This window comes from Macrobrachium rosenbergii, chromosome 3 (genome assembly GCF_040412425.1).
Source record: "Macrobrachium rosenbergii isolate ZJJX-2024 chromosome 3, ASM4041242v1, whole genome shotgun sequence".
NCBI classification, from domain to species: domain Eukaryota; kingdom Metazoa; phylum Arthropoda; class Malacostraca; order Decapoda; family Palaemonidae; genus Macrobrachium; species Macrobrachium rosenbergii.
In genome coordinates this window covers 79,572,059-79,589,970 of record NC_089743.1, presented here as the reverse complement: position 1 = coordinate 79,589,970, position 17,912 = coordinate 79,572,059, and the positions used below count along the sequence as shown (strand labels likewise).

Below are 17,912 nucleotides of genomic sequence, written 5' to 3'. Positions count from 1 at the left end.
ATCACTCAACTTCTTTTCGCGTGTCTGTGTGTGTGTGCGTGTGCTTATATAGTGATTCGTTTTCTGGTTTATCTTTTTTCTGAGGTAAAATTTAATGGAAATATATTTTAATTTCATCACGAATTTCAATAATGACTGCGTTTCATTAATAAGTTGAATAATTGATAACAGGTGCCAAGAATTTGAATATAAACAGGCGACTTCACCAAATATGCATTTTTTGGGGTCCTTTGACGATCACAATTGATCTCACCTCTGGGGCATCTTCGCCAACATAGCATCACTGAAATGGGGGTTTAGTTTTACCAGGGATGGGCCCTTCCCCATTCTTCGCTCTGTTAGCTAGCTAAGAGCCTACGGCGTCTCTGCTTTTTTGTGAAAACAGATGATTCCTATGCAGAGTCCTGAAACCAGTTATTTCGCTGCTGACTGTAGGAAACACGCCAGTGCTGAAGGTGTTCCTCGATGCGTAAGTTCCTGCCACACTACAATCCTCAGAAGGTGGGAAAATCAATTTTGCATATGTGGTAGGCATTGCACTTACGGGATTTTAGGCCACGCCAGAGGTTGCCACTGAGGAATATGTGAAATCGGTATCACTGCTTCCCCACGTCGAGGTATCCAATGGCAAGAGGAGACTTCCCGCTCGAAGCTCTTCCTTCTCGTGTCTCCTACGCCTGCGTTGACCTGGCTTCCTCGTTTTCTGGAAATTGATCATCTGTCTTCACAAAGAAGGAGAGTCCGCTCCATACGGATGAACTGTGTCTGATTTATCCCAAGTTTTGTAATCGGACACGTGACACATCTGGATTCCAGAGACATTTTCGTTTCCACTGAGCTGCTCCAGTCTTCGGGAATTGTTGGGATTCCCGGGAATGTCATGGACTTCTAGCAGATGGCAATGATCTGGAATAATTCTTCATCTCTTTTTCTAACCATATGTATGTATAATTATGTATAATTACATGTATAAATAAATAAAGCTCCGCTAGAAGATGAGGCTCCGTAAGCAAGGCCCGGGGATTCTCTGGAGACGCTGGAGCCAGTCTTGTGAAAGTTCCCGGAAGGTCGACACGATATGCCTCAATCACTCAACGAGTCTGTGTGTGCTTGCGTGTGCTTATATAGCGATTAGTTTTCTAGTTTATCTTGTTTCTGAGAGAAAATTTAATGGAAATATATTTTAATTTCATCACGAATTTCAATAATGACGGCTTTTCATTAGTAAGTTGAATAATTGATAACAGGTGCCCAGAATTTGAATATAAACAGGCGACTTCACCAAATATTTGCGAAAGATAGTCATGTAACGTTTGACCTGTTTTATACATACATACATACATACATACATACATACATACATACATACATACATAAATACATATCTATCTAGATATAAATATTATATTATATATATATATATATATATATATATATATATATATATATACATACACACACACAAAATATATGTACATACTTATACTGTGTTTGCATGTAAACAATATGTACAGGTTTATATGTATATATACATATGTGTATATATATATATATATATATATATATATATATATATATATATATATATATATATATATATAATATATATATATATATGGAGAGAGAGAGAGAGAGGAATTGTATATATATTTATATGTATAATATCAGTTCAGCCATTTCAGTTCAGCAGGTGTCTCCTCCTCCTAATCAGACTCTTATCGATAAAATGGGATTAATAACAGATAGTTTATATTGGTTCAACTCTTATCAGTCATGCAGCTGTTGATGAGTCACTCAGTGGGTCTCTCTCATATCAGTTCGGAGCCTTGGCACCTTTTACCCTACTACATAATTTTTTTTTATATGTGCATGTTATTTTCTTCAGCAAAAATATAAAAATAAAATAAATAATAATTGAGGACGCCAAATGACACCCTTTCTTGAGGACGCCAAATGTTCAGGACGCCAGGACGCCAAATGGCACCTTTTACCCTACTTCCGTTGCTTGGAACTATCTCATATTCTCACGTACATAACTGTCTAGATTTAGTTGATAAATTAAACAAAATCACTTTTTGCCCCACTGATAGATTCGTTAGTTTTGATGTTTGTTCTCTTTTTACTAAAGTCCCTATAGATTCTATTTTAGAGTATGTTAGTAATGAATTAATCCATCACGAATTACCTCTACCTGTAAGTCATATAATTTCTCTCACTAGGTTGTGCATTATATTCAATGGTACATTTTACCAAAAAATATTTGGTATGGCAATGGGCAACCCTTTATCCCCACTCCTCTCAAACTTGTACATGGAATTCTTTGAAAAACGATATATACCTAATATCATTTATACTCCTTTAAAGTGGTATAGGTATGTTGACGATATTTTAGCTGTTTTGCCTGCTGGTATTTATGTAAATGATTTACTCTCTAATTTGAATAACCAGGTACCATCCATTAAGTTTACGTTAGAATTAGAAAAGGACAATTGCCTCCCTTTCTTAGATGTTTTAATACAAAGAGAACCATTTCAATGTAAATTCAGTATTTATAGGAAGCCAACCAACAACTTATGTCTATTTTTATTCAGGCCATCATCTTAACATCAAAATATCAATTTTTTCCTCCATGTTTTTACGAGCCTTGCGCATTGTCAGTCCCCAGTATTTGGATCAAGAAATTGAATACATAAGAAAAATAGGGACAGATTTATGTTATCTTTCACATATACTAGATATTTGTTAAAACAAAGCCCACAAAAAGTTTTACAGTGAAAGTGACATGAAGAAATAAACCCCTAATAACATTCTTAGCTTGCCTTATTTTAGTGGTTTTGAAAACATAAAATCATTGTTAAAACCTTTTAATGTAAACCTCGTTTTTTCTTATAATAACACACTCAAAAGAATGTTAATAAAAAATAGCCCTAAAGAAAACAACAACATAATATATAAAATTCCATGTTTGGACTGGCCCTCTTTTTATATTGGCCAATCTAGCAAAGATTTAGATGTACGTATTAAGCAACATAAGTATTCAGTCAAAACTGGACAAGCATCCAATGCTATATTCATTCATTTAAGTGAAAACTCTCACAGGATAAATTGGACTGAAAGTTCAGTGATTGCCAGATTGAAAGATTTCTCTTCAAGAAATCTATTGGAGTCCGCTATTATCCAGCTTACTTCCAGTTGTAATTTTAATCTTAGCCCTGGCATGTATTATTTGAACCCCTGTATTGAAAAAATGTTCAAGAATGACCTAAAAGATAAAATCACTGACAATTACAAGTTAGTTACTTGATATATATTTTCTATGTATCCGTATGTTAAATATAATTTTTTATTTGTAAAAATGTTCATCTTGCTAAAAGTTATTATTGTTAACAAAAAAGAGAATTATTTTGTTGTACTAAAATTTTTTAGGTGGTCTGTCACGACCATGTATAATCTTTTAAAATTGTCCTGTCCCTGCTTCTGAATGGTTGATCCTAATCCTTTGTAAAACCTCTTAAATATTTAACCATATTTTGGCAGTTATACTAATTCTTCAGTTGTGTTGGATTCCAAGTACATATGTTTCCTTTATAATCCCCACCTAGCATTTATATGGGCTTTCTTTGTAAATTTACTTTTATATTTCTTCAGTCTGCTAAGTAAAGGACGTAGCGTCGAAAGGCTTCGCAGCACTCCAGTGTTTCCGTTTCCTTCGTGGATTTTATCTTTATATATATATATATATATATATATATATATATATATATATATATATATATATATATATATATATCTGTATATATTTGTGTGTCTGTGTGCGTGTGTGAAATGTGCACGCTTCTTTAATATTAATAACTTCTTAACAAATATCCGAGTTGTGAAAGTTTTCTTCGTGAATCTTCAGTGCAAGAAATTCGCAATTTTTGTGGAATTTCACGTTAAGTCTTCTTGGTCGTTTTACACTCTCCAAACATATGGTGGTACTCTAACAATTACCCAGATAACCAGTAAGTGTTCTCCATCTTAAAATGGTCGGGAACCCAGGTCTAGCATTTAAACAGACAAAATTGCAAAGTAGCAATTAATTCCGCCTACGATCTCTTTGAACAAGTGGACATTAGAACGGCCACCATGAAAGTCGCCTTCCAAACAACAAATCCGGAGGTCCTTACCTTGACAATGTCGTGCATGAGCGACATCTTGAACATGGAATCGAGCTGCATGTCGTCGTTTTCCAGAATGTCCTGAAGAGATCCTTTGGGGCAGTACTCCGTGAAGACGGCGCAGTACGGCTTCGGTTCCAGGCACACGCCAATGAATCGCACCAAGTGGTCGTACTGCAGGTCTTTCATCTGTTGCAAGAATAAAAAAATAAACATATAAGCACATGCGTTGAATGGTTGAAACAAACGCTGTTAATAATAATAATAATAATAATAATAATAATAATAATAATAATAATAATAATAATAACCTTGGCATCGTTACTAGGAAGAACAATAATTAAAAATCTGGAGATTTTGGCATACAGGCCACTTGGAATGCAGTATTATATACACGCCATTCTTCGACCACAAGAAAAATCTCAGGGAAACTTTTTCACCTTTCCTTCAGAGCCTTCATGGTTTTGGGTCGACTTAGTACATGTAACCTTAGAGCAGTATTTTTAAGAAAAAATGCCAATTTCCTGTTTATATCCATTCTGCGCAATATTTGGACACAAATTTTACCTTGAAAACCATGTCAAAGGAAAAATGTTTACATTGTTTGGTGGAAGCACAGCAAAGAATTATCGGTAGTTCACAATTCTATCGAAGAATCTATAGTGAGTACTTTTAGCTAACTATTCCACGTTGCCTTGTACTTTGCACCACAAATATTAACAAATTTTACGCATTTAAAACTCTCGGCACGTCAGGGGACACAACTTACCTATGTAAGAAAATATCTCTGTCATGGCTATTAAAGAATATCCATGATTATAAGACATAATGACCATTAAAATGAGGGTTGAGTTCAAATTCGCATTGCTCTTCTGGCAGAACATAAAACATAATTATGATTGCGGTTTATGGTAGATATACCTTTATATCAATATTTTTTAACTGAGAACATACAATTTTTTGTCAAATCTTTAAATAAGCAACCGGCTATAAACTAAAATAGTTAGGAATATGTCAAAATCACACCTTTTTCACCTTATCACAATTATGTTAGAATAGTCTGTCACTACATAGAAAATCCCCGTTGTTGTTTTCCATAAGTGTACCGTTCCTTACAAATCTGCCTCTTCACCAAGAGAACTTACTTATTATACGTCCTGGCAAGGACCAGAGACATCTAATTATATAAGGCGAAATGCTGATAAACTATGGCCTTTAAATTGACCTTTAACCTAGTAAAATAGGTCAGAATAAAAATGATTTGGGATAACAATCACCAATGCCTATCAACTGTCATCATAACTAGAGGAAATTATACTGAAAAAATTTAAATAAACATGTAAACTTGATAATGAGGTCAAGATTAAAAAAAATCGAATAAAACAATGAATACCTGTCCTCAAGTTACCTTCCTAAAAAAGTTTCATCAAAATCCCCAAAAAAATAACACTGCATTAGCACTGTACCCTTTGACCTTGAAAAATAAGTCAGATAAAACATATAAAATTTATCTATAACCAACACATCCGACTCACAGTATCGAATTCTGAAGACTAAGGACCTCTAACTGCCACAGTTTCTAGAATCTACGGCTGGTAAAGTTTGTCTTTAAATTCACCTTTGACCCCGAGGCCAAGACAAAGTTGAAAAAACAGCCGCTAACCACAAGGTACCAATTAAGCTAATTTCATTAAAATCTGAAAAAAACACACACTCACACAATGAGAATAAAAACAAAAATAATGAATCCAATAAATGTTACCTCTCCATCATAACGTCAATTACTAAAAGATAGCTTTCGGTACATCGAGGACTCAAAAAATGGAATATCTCCAAATCAGACCACACCAATCAGATAACCCATAAGATACCGTGCGACTGAACGGCTTAGAAACTAAACCTAATTAAGAATTTAAAAACTTATCGTTATCTATAAAACCATGTAGGCAACGTAAATCGGCATCTCTCAAAATAAATGTAAAAGTAAACATACAAAACAGTACAAACTCAAGAGCATTTTCCTTGAAGCCACAAAACTTAACCTTAGAATAAGCATCACATTACAAAACAGAAATTTTCAAATAAACTGATGCATCAAAAGAGCACCATATAACACACCTGCATTACTTTAACTACTTACGATCTTACAAGAATGCTTGAAAAAATCTTCATCTTCCCAAAATCCGCGGATAATTTCACATAAAAGTACAGCAGAAAACTTTCAAACAATTATTCACCTTTCGAGAGGATGATCAATTACTTCCTCCTGCCTTCTCACCACACGGCCTGGCATCTCTGTTCTACCGGCCTTTGTATACAGGACACACAGAGAGACAAATAAACGAGCAAATACACAAACTCACCCGCTTTAACTGTATTAGTACAGGCCTCGACAATTCCACCCTGTCTTTGTTTACTCTCTTGATAGCTACGGTGACACCCTGTAGAGAGACACGACAATTAAGAATTTGTTGTTGAAACTGGTTAAAACAGATACATGACATACAATATGTTCAAAAAATATATTTAAAATCCATGAATACCACCGTAAATAACGAGACTGGAAGCCGGTGGCAAGATGCTATGTAATTAAGCTGTAGGGCTTACTCATGAAGCAAAAATAACGTCTCAAAGTATACCCTAAAGGAAATAAAAGTGGAATATCTTGATCTAAGAGTGTCAGGCAAGTAACAATATTTTACCCTAAACGTACTGTTTAGTTTCAGTCATAATGGTTAATTTGCCGTTGCCACGGGGAGTAAAGTATCGTGATGACTATTTATACAATAAGAATTATGGCAATGAAAGGAAAAAATCAATTGTCTATCTAATAAATCCTAAAATACACCGAAAGCTTCATTCTTATGTAGGCAATGTTAATTTCAGTCAATGAAGTTATTAAGTTCAGTAACAGTCAATGAAGTTATCTAGTTCAGTAATAAAAACAAAATCTTGAAGAAGGGCTAAAACCTAGCTCAAGAATACTGAATAGACGCGCTCCTTTTTAACTTTCACAAAAAGAACAGGAATGAGAATGAAACAACCACACTCCGTCATGTGTTTAAGACCAACAAAAAACTTTATGATACGACAATTTACTGCTTTGAATCTGAATCGTAGCACAAGCACACTTTGTATGGGCCACAATACTCAGAAGTTTTATGATTGCCCCAGAGCATTGACTAATGAGGTCAATGGCCAAATCAGATGAAAAGCCTCGAACTTTCTAAATATGTACACCTAATCGAATTTTTTATATCAAGCTTGGTGAAGAAACATCAACTGCTGTCTGTAAAACGTAAATTATAACTCACAGGTGCCCTTTGTCTTACAATCTCATGGGTATTATAGAGGATGAAAAATAAATATTGATAAATTTTCCAATACTTTTATCTAATGAAATATATTGCTTACTATGAAATGAGCATGGAAGGCAAGCAACGAGTGGACGAAATACACTGATTCAAGTTGGAAGTCTCTGACTTACAAGATTACATTGACTTTCGTATCATAAATGCAGAAGGTAGATTTGAAGTGAGCCAACAAGCCTAGTTGTAACTTTTTACTACCTCTAAGCGAAAGAGCAGAAATTAACTTTTCATAAAAAAATCTTAGGAAGTTTAAAGAATATACTTCTTTAGGCCTACTTACACTCGTTTTAGTTCCTACGCCTAAAACCAATCTTAGGAAGTTTAAAGAATATACTTCTTTAGGCCTACTTACACTCGTTTTAGTTCCTACGCCTAAAACCATAAACAAAACTTTCAAACTGAAGCCTAATAAGTTAGTTTATAATACTTTTCCTTTTGGAAGTCCCCTAAAGTGATGTAAATAAGGATAAAGATACATAGCATCAGCAATTTACTTCCGTGTGAAAAATCTTATGAACATCTGAAAAAACAATGCAGTTCTAAATACACTTTCATCTAAAATTTCATCTCAGCTACTAAATTGTTAACCGGAAATTCGCACTTACAATACATAACATGAATTTACATATAACGAATAAAAAAAATCCAGTACAATATGAAAAATAAGACCAATAAAAATCGCTCTGATAAGTCTTAGTAGAATCATGAATTTTACCGAAATGAGAAATGATTTCTACAGTATTAATGAGTATAAGCTCACCTCTATCAATAATTAGTTGCAAAACTTAATTTCAAGAAAAAGCACAAAACTCTCTGAAAAATTCACTTTAGATAGCCGGGAAGAAGAGTGAAGGAAGAAGCTAGAGTATGAATCCAAAATTTAAGCATAGTACCCATGATATCGAATAATTGTCGAGATTACACGAGGAAAGAGAGAAATATACTTTCCATGATGACTTCGAAAATACGCTCACACAAAAAAACGAAATCTATCAATAACCTACCTGCTTCCCATGATGACTTCTTAGAAAACAAGCTCACACACAAAAAAAGGAAATCTATCAATAATCTAGCCGCTTTCCATGATGACAAAAATCTATCAAAACACACTCACGCACAAAACACGAAAAAGAAATCTATCAATAATCTAGTCACTTCCCATGATGACTTCTGAAAACACTCTATCAATAATCACAAAACACACAAAAAGGAAATCTATCAATAATCTAGTCACTTCCCATGATGACTTCGAAAACACACTCACACACAAAAAAGGAAATCTATCAATAATCTAGTCACTTCCCATGATGACTTCGAAAACACACTCACACAAAAAGGAAATCTATCAATAATCTAGTCACTTCCCATGATGACTTCGAAAACACACACACGCACAAAAAAGGAAATCTATCAATAATCTAGTCACTTCCCATGATGACTTCGAACACACTCTATCAATAATCTAAACACACTTCACACAAAAAAAAAGAAATCTATCAATAATCTAGTCACTTCCCATGATGACTGATGACTCACACACAAAAAAGGAAATCTATCAATAATCTAGTCAAAACACACTCACACAAAAAAGGAAATCTATCAATAATCTAGTCACTTCCCATGATGACTTCTGAAAACACACACACACAAAAAAGGAAATCTATCAATAATCTAGTCACTTCCCTTCTGAAACACACTCACACACAAAAAGAAATCTATCAATTCTAGTCACTTCCAAAAACACACTCTCACACAAAAAGGAAATCTATCAATAATCTAGTCACTTCCCATGATGACTTCGAAAACACACTCACACAAAAAGGAAATCTATCAATAATCTAGTCACTTCCCATGATGATGACTTCACGCACAAAAAAGAAAACAATAATCACACTTCGAAAACACAAAAAAAAAGGAAATCTATCAATAATCTAGTCACTTCCCATGATGACTTCTCAAAAAAAGGACTATCAATAATCACACACAAAAACACACAAAAGGAAATCTATCAATAATCTAGTCACTGACTCCATGAAAGACTCTATCAATAAAAACACACAAAACACACTCACACAAAAAGGAAATCTATCAATAATCTAGTCACTTCCCATGATGACTTCACACTCAAAACACACTCACACACAAAAAGGAAATCTATCAATAATCTAGTCACTTCCCATGATGACTTCAAAACAAAAAAAAGGAAATCACACTCACACAAAAACTCAACACAAAAAGGAAATCTATCAATAATCTAGTCACTTCCCATGATGACTTCAAAAACACACTAGTCACTTCCCACACACAGAAAAAGAAATCTATCAATAATCTAGTCACTTCCCATGATGACTTCAAAACACACTCACACAAAAAGGAAATCTATCAATAATCTAGTTACTTCCCATGATGACTTCTTAGAAAAATCACAATAATCACACAAACTTCGAAAACACACTCACGAAAAAAGGGAAATCTATCAATAATCTAGTCACTTTCCATGATGACTTCTTAGAAAACAATAATCTAGCTCACACACAAAAACACTCACACAAAAGAAATCTATCAATAATCTAGCCGACTTTCCATGATGACTTTGAAAACTGAAAACACGCACAAAAAATCTAATCACGTTACTCACATACACACAAAACACGCTCAAATCTATCAATAATCTAGTCGCTTCCCATGATGACTTTGAAAACACGCTCACACACACACACAAAAACGAAAATCTCTCAATAATCTAGTCTCATATGACGTCACATAAGGGAGGGAAAAGTCAACCCGCTCGTGTACATAAAATGGAAAACAGCCTAACGCACAGCACCTCATCCTTAGTCATAGATTACTAACATGTATATATATGGCTGATGTTTTCTTAAGTGACCTTGCTCGGCAGCTCAGCATCAACTGTATATAAGGGTACGACGGAAGAGAGAGGAAATACGAGTACCTTGCATAGAAACCGCGACCCAGTTTCACTAGGCCTAACTGCTGCCACGCAATCAAGAGAAAAATAATAACTTATAATTATTCATAAACAAAATATAATATACAAACCATCCACGCATTATTCATAAATAAAAATAATATAGAGAGAGAGAGAGAGAGAGAGAGAGAGAGAGAGAGAGAGAGAGAGAGAGAATTCTGATGTTTAACAAGTTGTTACACCTTAGGCCTAACGCATGCAATTTTATCTTTTATATTACATAAAATATAATTTTGCCATCTAATGTTTGTTTAACCTAAATATTCAGAATAAGGTTAAATTAGTTAAAAAAATATGTAAGAATAAATAATTCACAAAAGAACCCCTCATGAAAAGTTGTATTCGTAATATTATGAATAAAATGTGAATCACAACTAATTGATACAAAGGCTAATGGCGTACCTTGATATACCCATGTTTTACAAACATCACTTACAAGACCATTGTAATTATTACAAATACAGATAACACTGGCAGAATAATATTATACTCTTAATTTAGAAAGATATTACAATAATATCATAGTAAAACGAAGAATTCACCTTAAAAAAAGAACAAGAGGGATATTGCTCAAATCGCCATAATAATTATTGTGTGAGGTGGCTCCATGCGTTTACGAGAAAGTTGTTATCTGAAAAATTTTGGAAAGTATTGCAGAATCATTCTGAGTGCTCGCAAAAGCTAAGTTGAGATTAAGTTTGAGTGTTTCATTTTCCTTGGCGGGATTCGAGCCAGCGCACAAGAGGTTCCAACAAGGCAGTACTGATAGGCCATGCGCCAAAAAGAGAGGCAAGTTTAGTTACGATCGCCCAAACATGGCTTTAAAGAATACAGATGAATCTGACTAAAACTGAACTCACTGTTTCCCCTCTTAGTAGTAAGCCTTGTAAGTGCGTCATCGTCATTATTACGTCTTGTACATTAGTTCAATCCTCCATGGAAGATGAAATATACATACAGTATATGTATATATATATATATATATATATATATATATATATATATATATATATATATATATATATATATATATATATTATATATATATATATATATATATATATATATATATATATATATATATATATATATATATATATATATATATATATATATATATATATATATATATATATATATATATATAATTAGACCTTTGCATGAAAACAAAATCACCTAAGATAGTGAGCCGCATTAATGAAGATGATGGCAATGTCAGTTACGAAATTACAACGCCTAAAGAATGAGGCTGGGTAGATGACATGGGCATCATGACTGACAACACTAGGCTACGCCAATTCTGATGGAACACTGAAGAATGGTGAACATGGAAAATCCACCAATGACGAATTTGTATCATTCTTTTTTTGGACGTACGGGGCATACAAATAACAAGGAATTGCTCTCGCAGCATCAGGAGCAGATAAGTGGATGGGATTGCTATTCGGATTCAAATGAGGGTGGGGTCGGTAGAGTTTGTCCTTTCTTACGTATCTTTATAAGATATGTAATGGGAGTTTTCTCTCACATTTCATATATGTATATACATATATATATATATATATATATATGTATATATATATATATATATATATATATATATATATATATATATATATATATATATATATATATATATATATATATATATATATATATTACATATGCAAAAAGTACTCTCAACTTACATAATTTGCTTGCTGAATGTGTGATGAAACAGCTATGCAGAAAACTTCCACAATATTATCAACTTTAAGCTCCTTCCAGAATGACTCATCTTCAGCACGTTTAATTTCATGCACACCATGACCATCGCCTCCATCTCCCATGCTCTCTCGTGCTTCTTCAACACTTAGATCCATTTCCTTTCTAAGCCTTCCTCTCATCCTCCCTCTCAACGTTTCCGAACTATACTCTCACCAACTTGTAGTCTTCTATTCGTTTTGCATGCCCAAACCATCTCAAAACACACTGACATATCCTTTCACCTCCACAAAACTTTTCACCACATCTAAGGTATCGCCGCATTTCTCATTCTCTCAGTTCTTCTCCCCTTCTATATACAGTGCCGAAACAATCATAATACAGTAGATGGGTAGGTATACATACACTCTTTAAAATATTAAACTTTGCTACTGAATTAGAAAATTCCCAACGATTCAAAGTTACTCTCTTGTACTAAGAAGTTTCAAGAGGACGTTTGAAGGGTTATTGTCCTTTTTTCTTGGAATGGGTTTTCTTTCAGTAAGTTTTGGGGTTTCTTTCAGTAAGTTTTATGTTATTCGTATATATAAGCCTTGACACGTCTGCATCCGATATTTGATTAATTATTAAAATATGTTTTACAACCTGCGTCCTCCATGCATTTAATCCTCATGCAATCTGTATATTTATATGAGTCATCAATAATTACTACAGTATTTACATCAACTACATTTAGAATATTTTAAATACATATAGTACATTATACTAAACTATAATTTGTTTTGTATACTTATCATATAACGGGACATACTTCATCCATTTATGCAACCCTTAACTGTCAATCACGTGTCACCAATACATACATAACGCATCATCTTTGGGAATTAAATGGACCAACCATCAATCACAAGTATTGGACACTCAGGGAAGAGGATAAATATGCATAGGGGGAGAAGACGAGGGAGGTTAAAAAGGTAAGTGCTGTGAGCAAAGAGGCGTTGGGATGGATATGAGACCACGAGGGAATTTTATGGAACGGGTACCCGATGGAAGACAAAACACAGGTTGTAAAATTACTGTACCAGTAAAACATTTTTCTTAAAAGAATGACAGAAACATTGTAAGAACATGGCAAGACAATTGGGACGCCATTTAATCAAGCAAGTGGATCAAAATCTTCAAACTTCTTGAAGGAGGCTTATTGTAGAAATAGAAAAGTAGAAGCGGGGAAGAGGATATCTGAGAGCTAGATATGAGAGGGTTAATGCACATCTAGTGAAATTGAAAATTAGATATTTTAAATTTACTTTGAATAAGCTGCTGGGAAAACATAATGACAAGGAGGAGGTCCGACAAATGTGAACAAGCATTTCGCAGCACTTTGAAAAGACTAATCTCATAAACAAGTTATTTTCATACGTAACAGCAAGGAATTAACTGTGCAAGTAATGATGACAGTCAACTCTCTAAACCTACTTGTGTCCTTTTACATTGGTATGTATTGGTTGTTGTAATCACAACAGGTTGTATTACAAAAACTGGTCAGTGGAAGGTCTCTCATTCTTTTAGAAATACGTAAGGATAATAATTCATCATATCAGTGGAAGGTGGAGATGAATATTATTTGAAAGAATGAATTAATATTTTTTCATAATTTGTTGAAGGAACCAACATATGTTAACAAAATAACGTATGCTAATACCTATAATTATTTTCCTTGCCTCTTTTTTTCACTACGTAGTACATTGACTCAACCCATGAGAGACAGACCTACTAAAACAGAGGAAGGATAAGATGCAGAGTCTGAGAAACGACACAAAACAGGTGAATGGGACAAAACGGATAAAAGATAAAAAAGGAGAAATTAAATTTAAAAATACTTTAACGACCGGGGTAAATTTCTGAAAAACTTCTGAGTGAAGAAAATTAATATAACAGAAAATGTTGGCACAACAAAGGACCCAATAAAGAATACAACATCTAAAAAAAAAAAAAAAAAAGACCCTAGTGATGAAGAAAATTGGGAGAGCCACTGGACCATCTGGAATAACAAGAGACTATGAAAGCAAGAGGAAAGCCGGTGGTCTCTGAGCTTACCTGAATATTTTAAAACCTGAGCAAGGAAGAGGTAGGACTAACAGAGTAAGAAAAAAGCCTAACAATTATTATATTCAAATGAAAATAGCAAGCTTTGAAAATACAGGAAACGGTGCTGAAGGAAAGGCCGAGCAAAACTGTGAAAACTGATATTATCTGTTTGGCTTAATGCTAAAGGAAACTACAAATGGCAAGCAAAGATAACGAGACTATGCCAAACATCTGTGGATATTAGGATATTGCACCATGATAAATAATCCGATGGGCATTACGAAGAAAATGGAATTGGAATATGAAATTTAGGCCAACGGCCAATTCCTGGGACCTACGAGATCATTCAGAGCTGAGAATAACGTTGAAACAATTGTTAGGAGAGGGTGGAACGTATGATGGAATAAATACAATATGAACGGAGGTATAGTAAAAGGAATTAAAGGAGTTGCAGCTAGGGGCAGAAGGGACGCTACACAGAACCTTAAGGAGTGCACTGATGGTCCTACCACCCCCTACAGCGATGGAGGTAGAGGTTTTCCCAGAACCATTTCGCCAGTGATGTCACTCTACCGCAGGGATTCTTAACTTGTTGCTAGCTATTAAAAATGTGCCCCTCGATGATGCTCGCCAACATTACTTATCAATTTTCGCGCAAAACTGACGATTAAAAAAGCTCAACTAGAATCTAATGAAAGTTTTTTCACCTTGTACTTGGTAGCAATCACTATTTTCCGTTGATTTTTAAAAATTATTATATCTGCGTGTTTAAGCTACACAACTTGTATAAGGGTCATATATGTGACACTGATAAGTTTCCCTAGCCAATCTTCACTAACTCTGGACTTTTCTTTTACGAAAAGTTTCTTTTAAAAATATTATCTTTTAAACTATGCATCTCCCTTAGACGAAATATGTCTCCTTTATTTTCAGGAATTTGAAGACTAAAGAAATCAATAAGGCCAACCTCGTCTCGCGATGCATTTCTACCCCGAGAGAGAGAGAGAGAGAGAGAGAGAGAGAGAGATTCTCCAAATCAGCAAAGCCGCCGGGATGCCTCCGACTCATTTTCTTTGTCAAGCTGATTTGCACTTGCAGCAAAATGTTGAATTTGCCATTGCTTTTTTTTTTTCCGTTTTCCATGAGCATGACTGCGTGCTTAACGTGATGAGTAACATATTAAAGAAGCAAACACCTGTACTACACCGCACGAAAAGTGTAATGCAAATGTTCCCACGAAACTGTAAAAATTTTTCTGGACTTTCAATTTTTTCGGTGTAACCTGGAAGAACTTCTGGTTTTATCAGCTATTTCTTTAAATTCTATTTACAGTCATGGTAAAAACATATTTTACGCCGCATGAATCACTATGTATAAATAGGTTATATATATATATATATATATATATATATATATTATATACTATATATATATATATATATATATGTATATATATATATACATGTATATTATATATATATATAAATATATACATATATATATATATACATAAAATATATATATATACATATATATATATATATATATACATATATATATATATATATATATATATATATATATATATATATAGTGCATGGATCTTTTTTTCTCTTGTCAGTACTTGAGTTAGTTTAACGGGTCATCTCTAAAATTAAGAAATTTATTTAGATAATTTTCCAATTTTCCATAATTTTTTTTTTCTAGCTACTCAGTACTAAAACGCATTCAATGTTTTCTGCAGAACAACTTAAATGTGTTTTGGTACTAAGGAACAAACTAACATGTTATCTTAGCGGCATTACTATTACCCATATCATTAAGAAACTAGAAGGTTGGTCATGATAATAGCTTCCTAATGAACATCAGTGATGTAAGGTTTCCTTGTGAATCTAATATTCCAGTAATATAAAACTGCAACCTTCAAAAGAAGATCTACTAATTGGACTGAGTTTTTATTTCCAAAACTACGGTACTCCCGTAATTGCCCAGGAAACGGGTGAGTGCCCATTTAAAAAAGGTTGAGAACAATTCCTCTACAATGACCGTCACAAAGCGTATTTTTACCTTGTAACGACCAGTCCGGATGAAAACCTGTCTGTTGTCCACCAGGGAGTCGACGGAAGCGTTACTCTGAGGGGTAAAAGAAGAACAATGTTAATTATGAAGTAAAATTAATAAAAATATTACATATGGGTGTTAATAACCGTTATTTGTGGTCGACACATCCACCTCTAGACATCTGTGGGACAAGGTAGGTCATGTGCAAGAATTAACTTATTTTAAACCGATGGGAAGTACTTTTACTAAGCATCCCCTCCTAACGTAATGAAAACAAATGAAAATAAATAAATGAATGAATAAATAAATACATACATGCGCAAGGAAACACACACACACACACACATGTATAAGTGTGTGTGAGAGTGAGTGAATCTGTGTTGAAGATTAAATCTTGCTTACGCCTTAGCAACTTGTGACCAACATTTTCCATTTCAGTTTTCCAGGATTTCTTTTGTTTTTACCCAAAACAGAAATATTCTGGACAAAAGTGAATTAAATCATGTAATAACTAAAACAGCTGCCGTCAAGTCCATACTTTTGACTTTGTTATTGAATATACCTGATACGCTTGTTGCTCTCCCAAAGTTCACTTGAGTGGAGAAAGGATTTAATCGCCGATCTTAAGGTTGTAAGTAACCCGTTCCTTGCTTCTGCTTCACATTAGTGATATTTAAACCTGTACACTGTCTTTGATTAGCTGGTAGAAAAAATCAGTGAACCTTGTTTCAATAGCTATGCTTAGTCTCTCCCTCTGACATTCTGTGTCTTAATCAGTAGGCATATTTGCTTTCCCCACTATTCTTTGACGATGTTCTCTCTCTCTCTCTCTCTCTCTCTCTCGGCTAATACTGGTTGTCATTTGAGTATACTAATTTATATGTGGACTTTTTTTTTTCTTAAATAGCAGCAACTTTTCTATCAGGACTGAATTAGATCTTGACTCACTGTGAATGAGTTAGGTCCTCATTATTTCGGACCTTCCATCGTTGATTTTCGTGAGATGTTGAAATAATTCTGCTTGGTTTCTGTAATACTGCAAATATCTCACCAGGAGCTGTTATCAACAAAGTTGATTTTGAAAGATTCACAATTCCCAATCTATTCAGAAAATCTCCACACTATGTTTAGCAACTGTTATTTCTTAGTGTTCAAAGCTGTTTCTCATTATTAAAGGTGATAACAAGTTATGGTAGCGAAAAACTATCGGCACCACTAGGGCGTATCGGTCATACGAAATATACTTTTCATTATTATTTATTTTTAATTGTTCAGTTTCTTCTTTGACAGGCCGAACAACAATCTACTTGATTGTAGATTGTAATTAGTTTTCATGGGTTCTCATAATCAATAACAGTTCAGATTTGCATATTTTCATTTTACCCCTAATGCACTCTGACTTGACATAGACTTCATTACCTGATTTGATAATGAAAATAAGCACGAAGGATCAATTGGGAAGTATATTATATATAAATATCTATATATATATATATATATATATATATATATATATATATATTCAATCTTACATACTAA

The 17,912-nt window shown here is 33.8% G+C and overlaps 1 protein-coding gene across 1 annotated transcript in view; it reads right to left on the bottom strand.

Moving 5' to 3' along the window:
* Positions 1 to 17,912, bottom strand: part of LOC136851610 (atrial natriuretic peptide receptor 1-like) — a 524,376-nt gene that overhangs the window by 306,527 nt on the left and 199,937 nt on the right. Inside the window, exons 10-12 of the mRNA XM_067125948.1 lie at positions 16,380 to 16,445; positions 6,524 to 6,601; positions 4,170 to 4,349 (exon numbers count right to left, since the gene is read on the bottom strand). Coding sequence (XP_066982049.1) covers positions 4,170 to 4,349; positions 6,524 to 6,601; positions 16,380 to 16,445 — 324 coding nt within the window. The remainder of the gene's footprint in view (positions 1 to 4,169; positions 4,350 to 6,523; positions 6,602 to 16,379; positions 16,446 to 17,912) is intronic.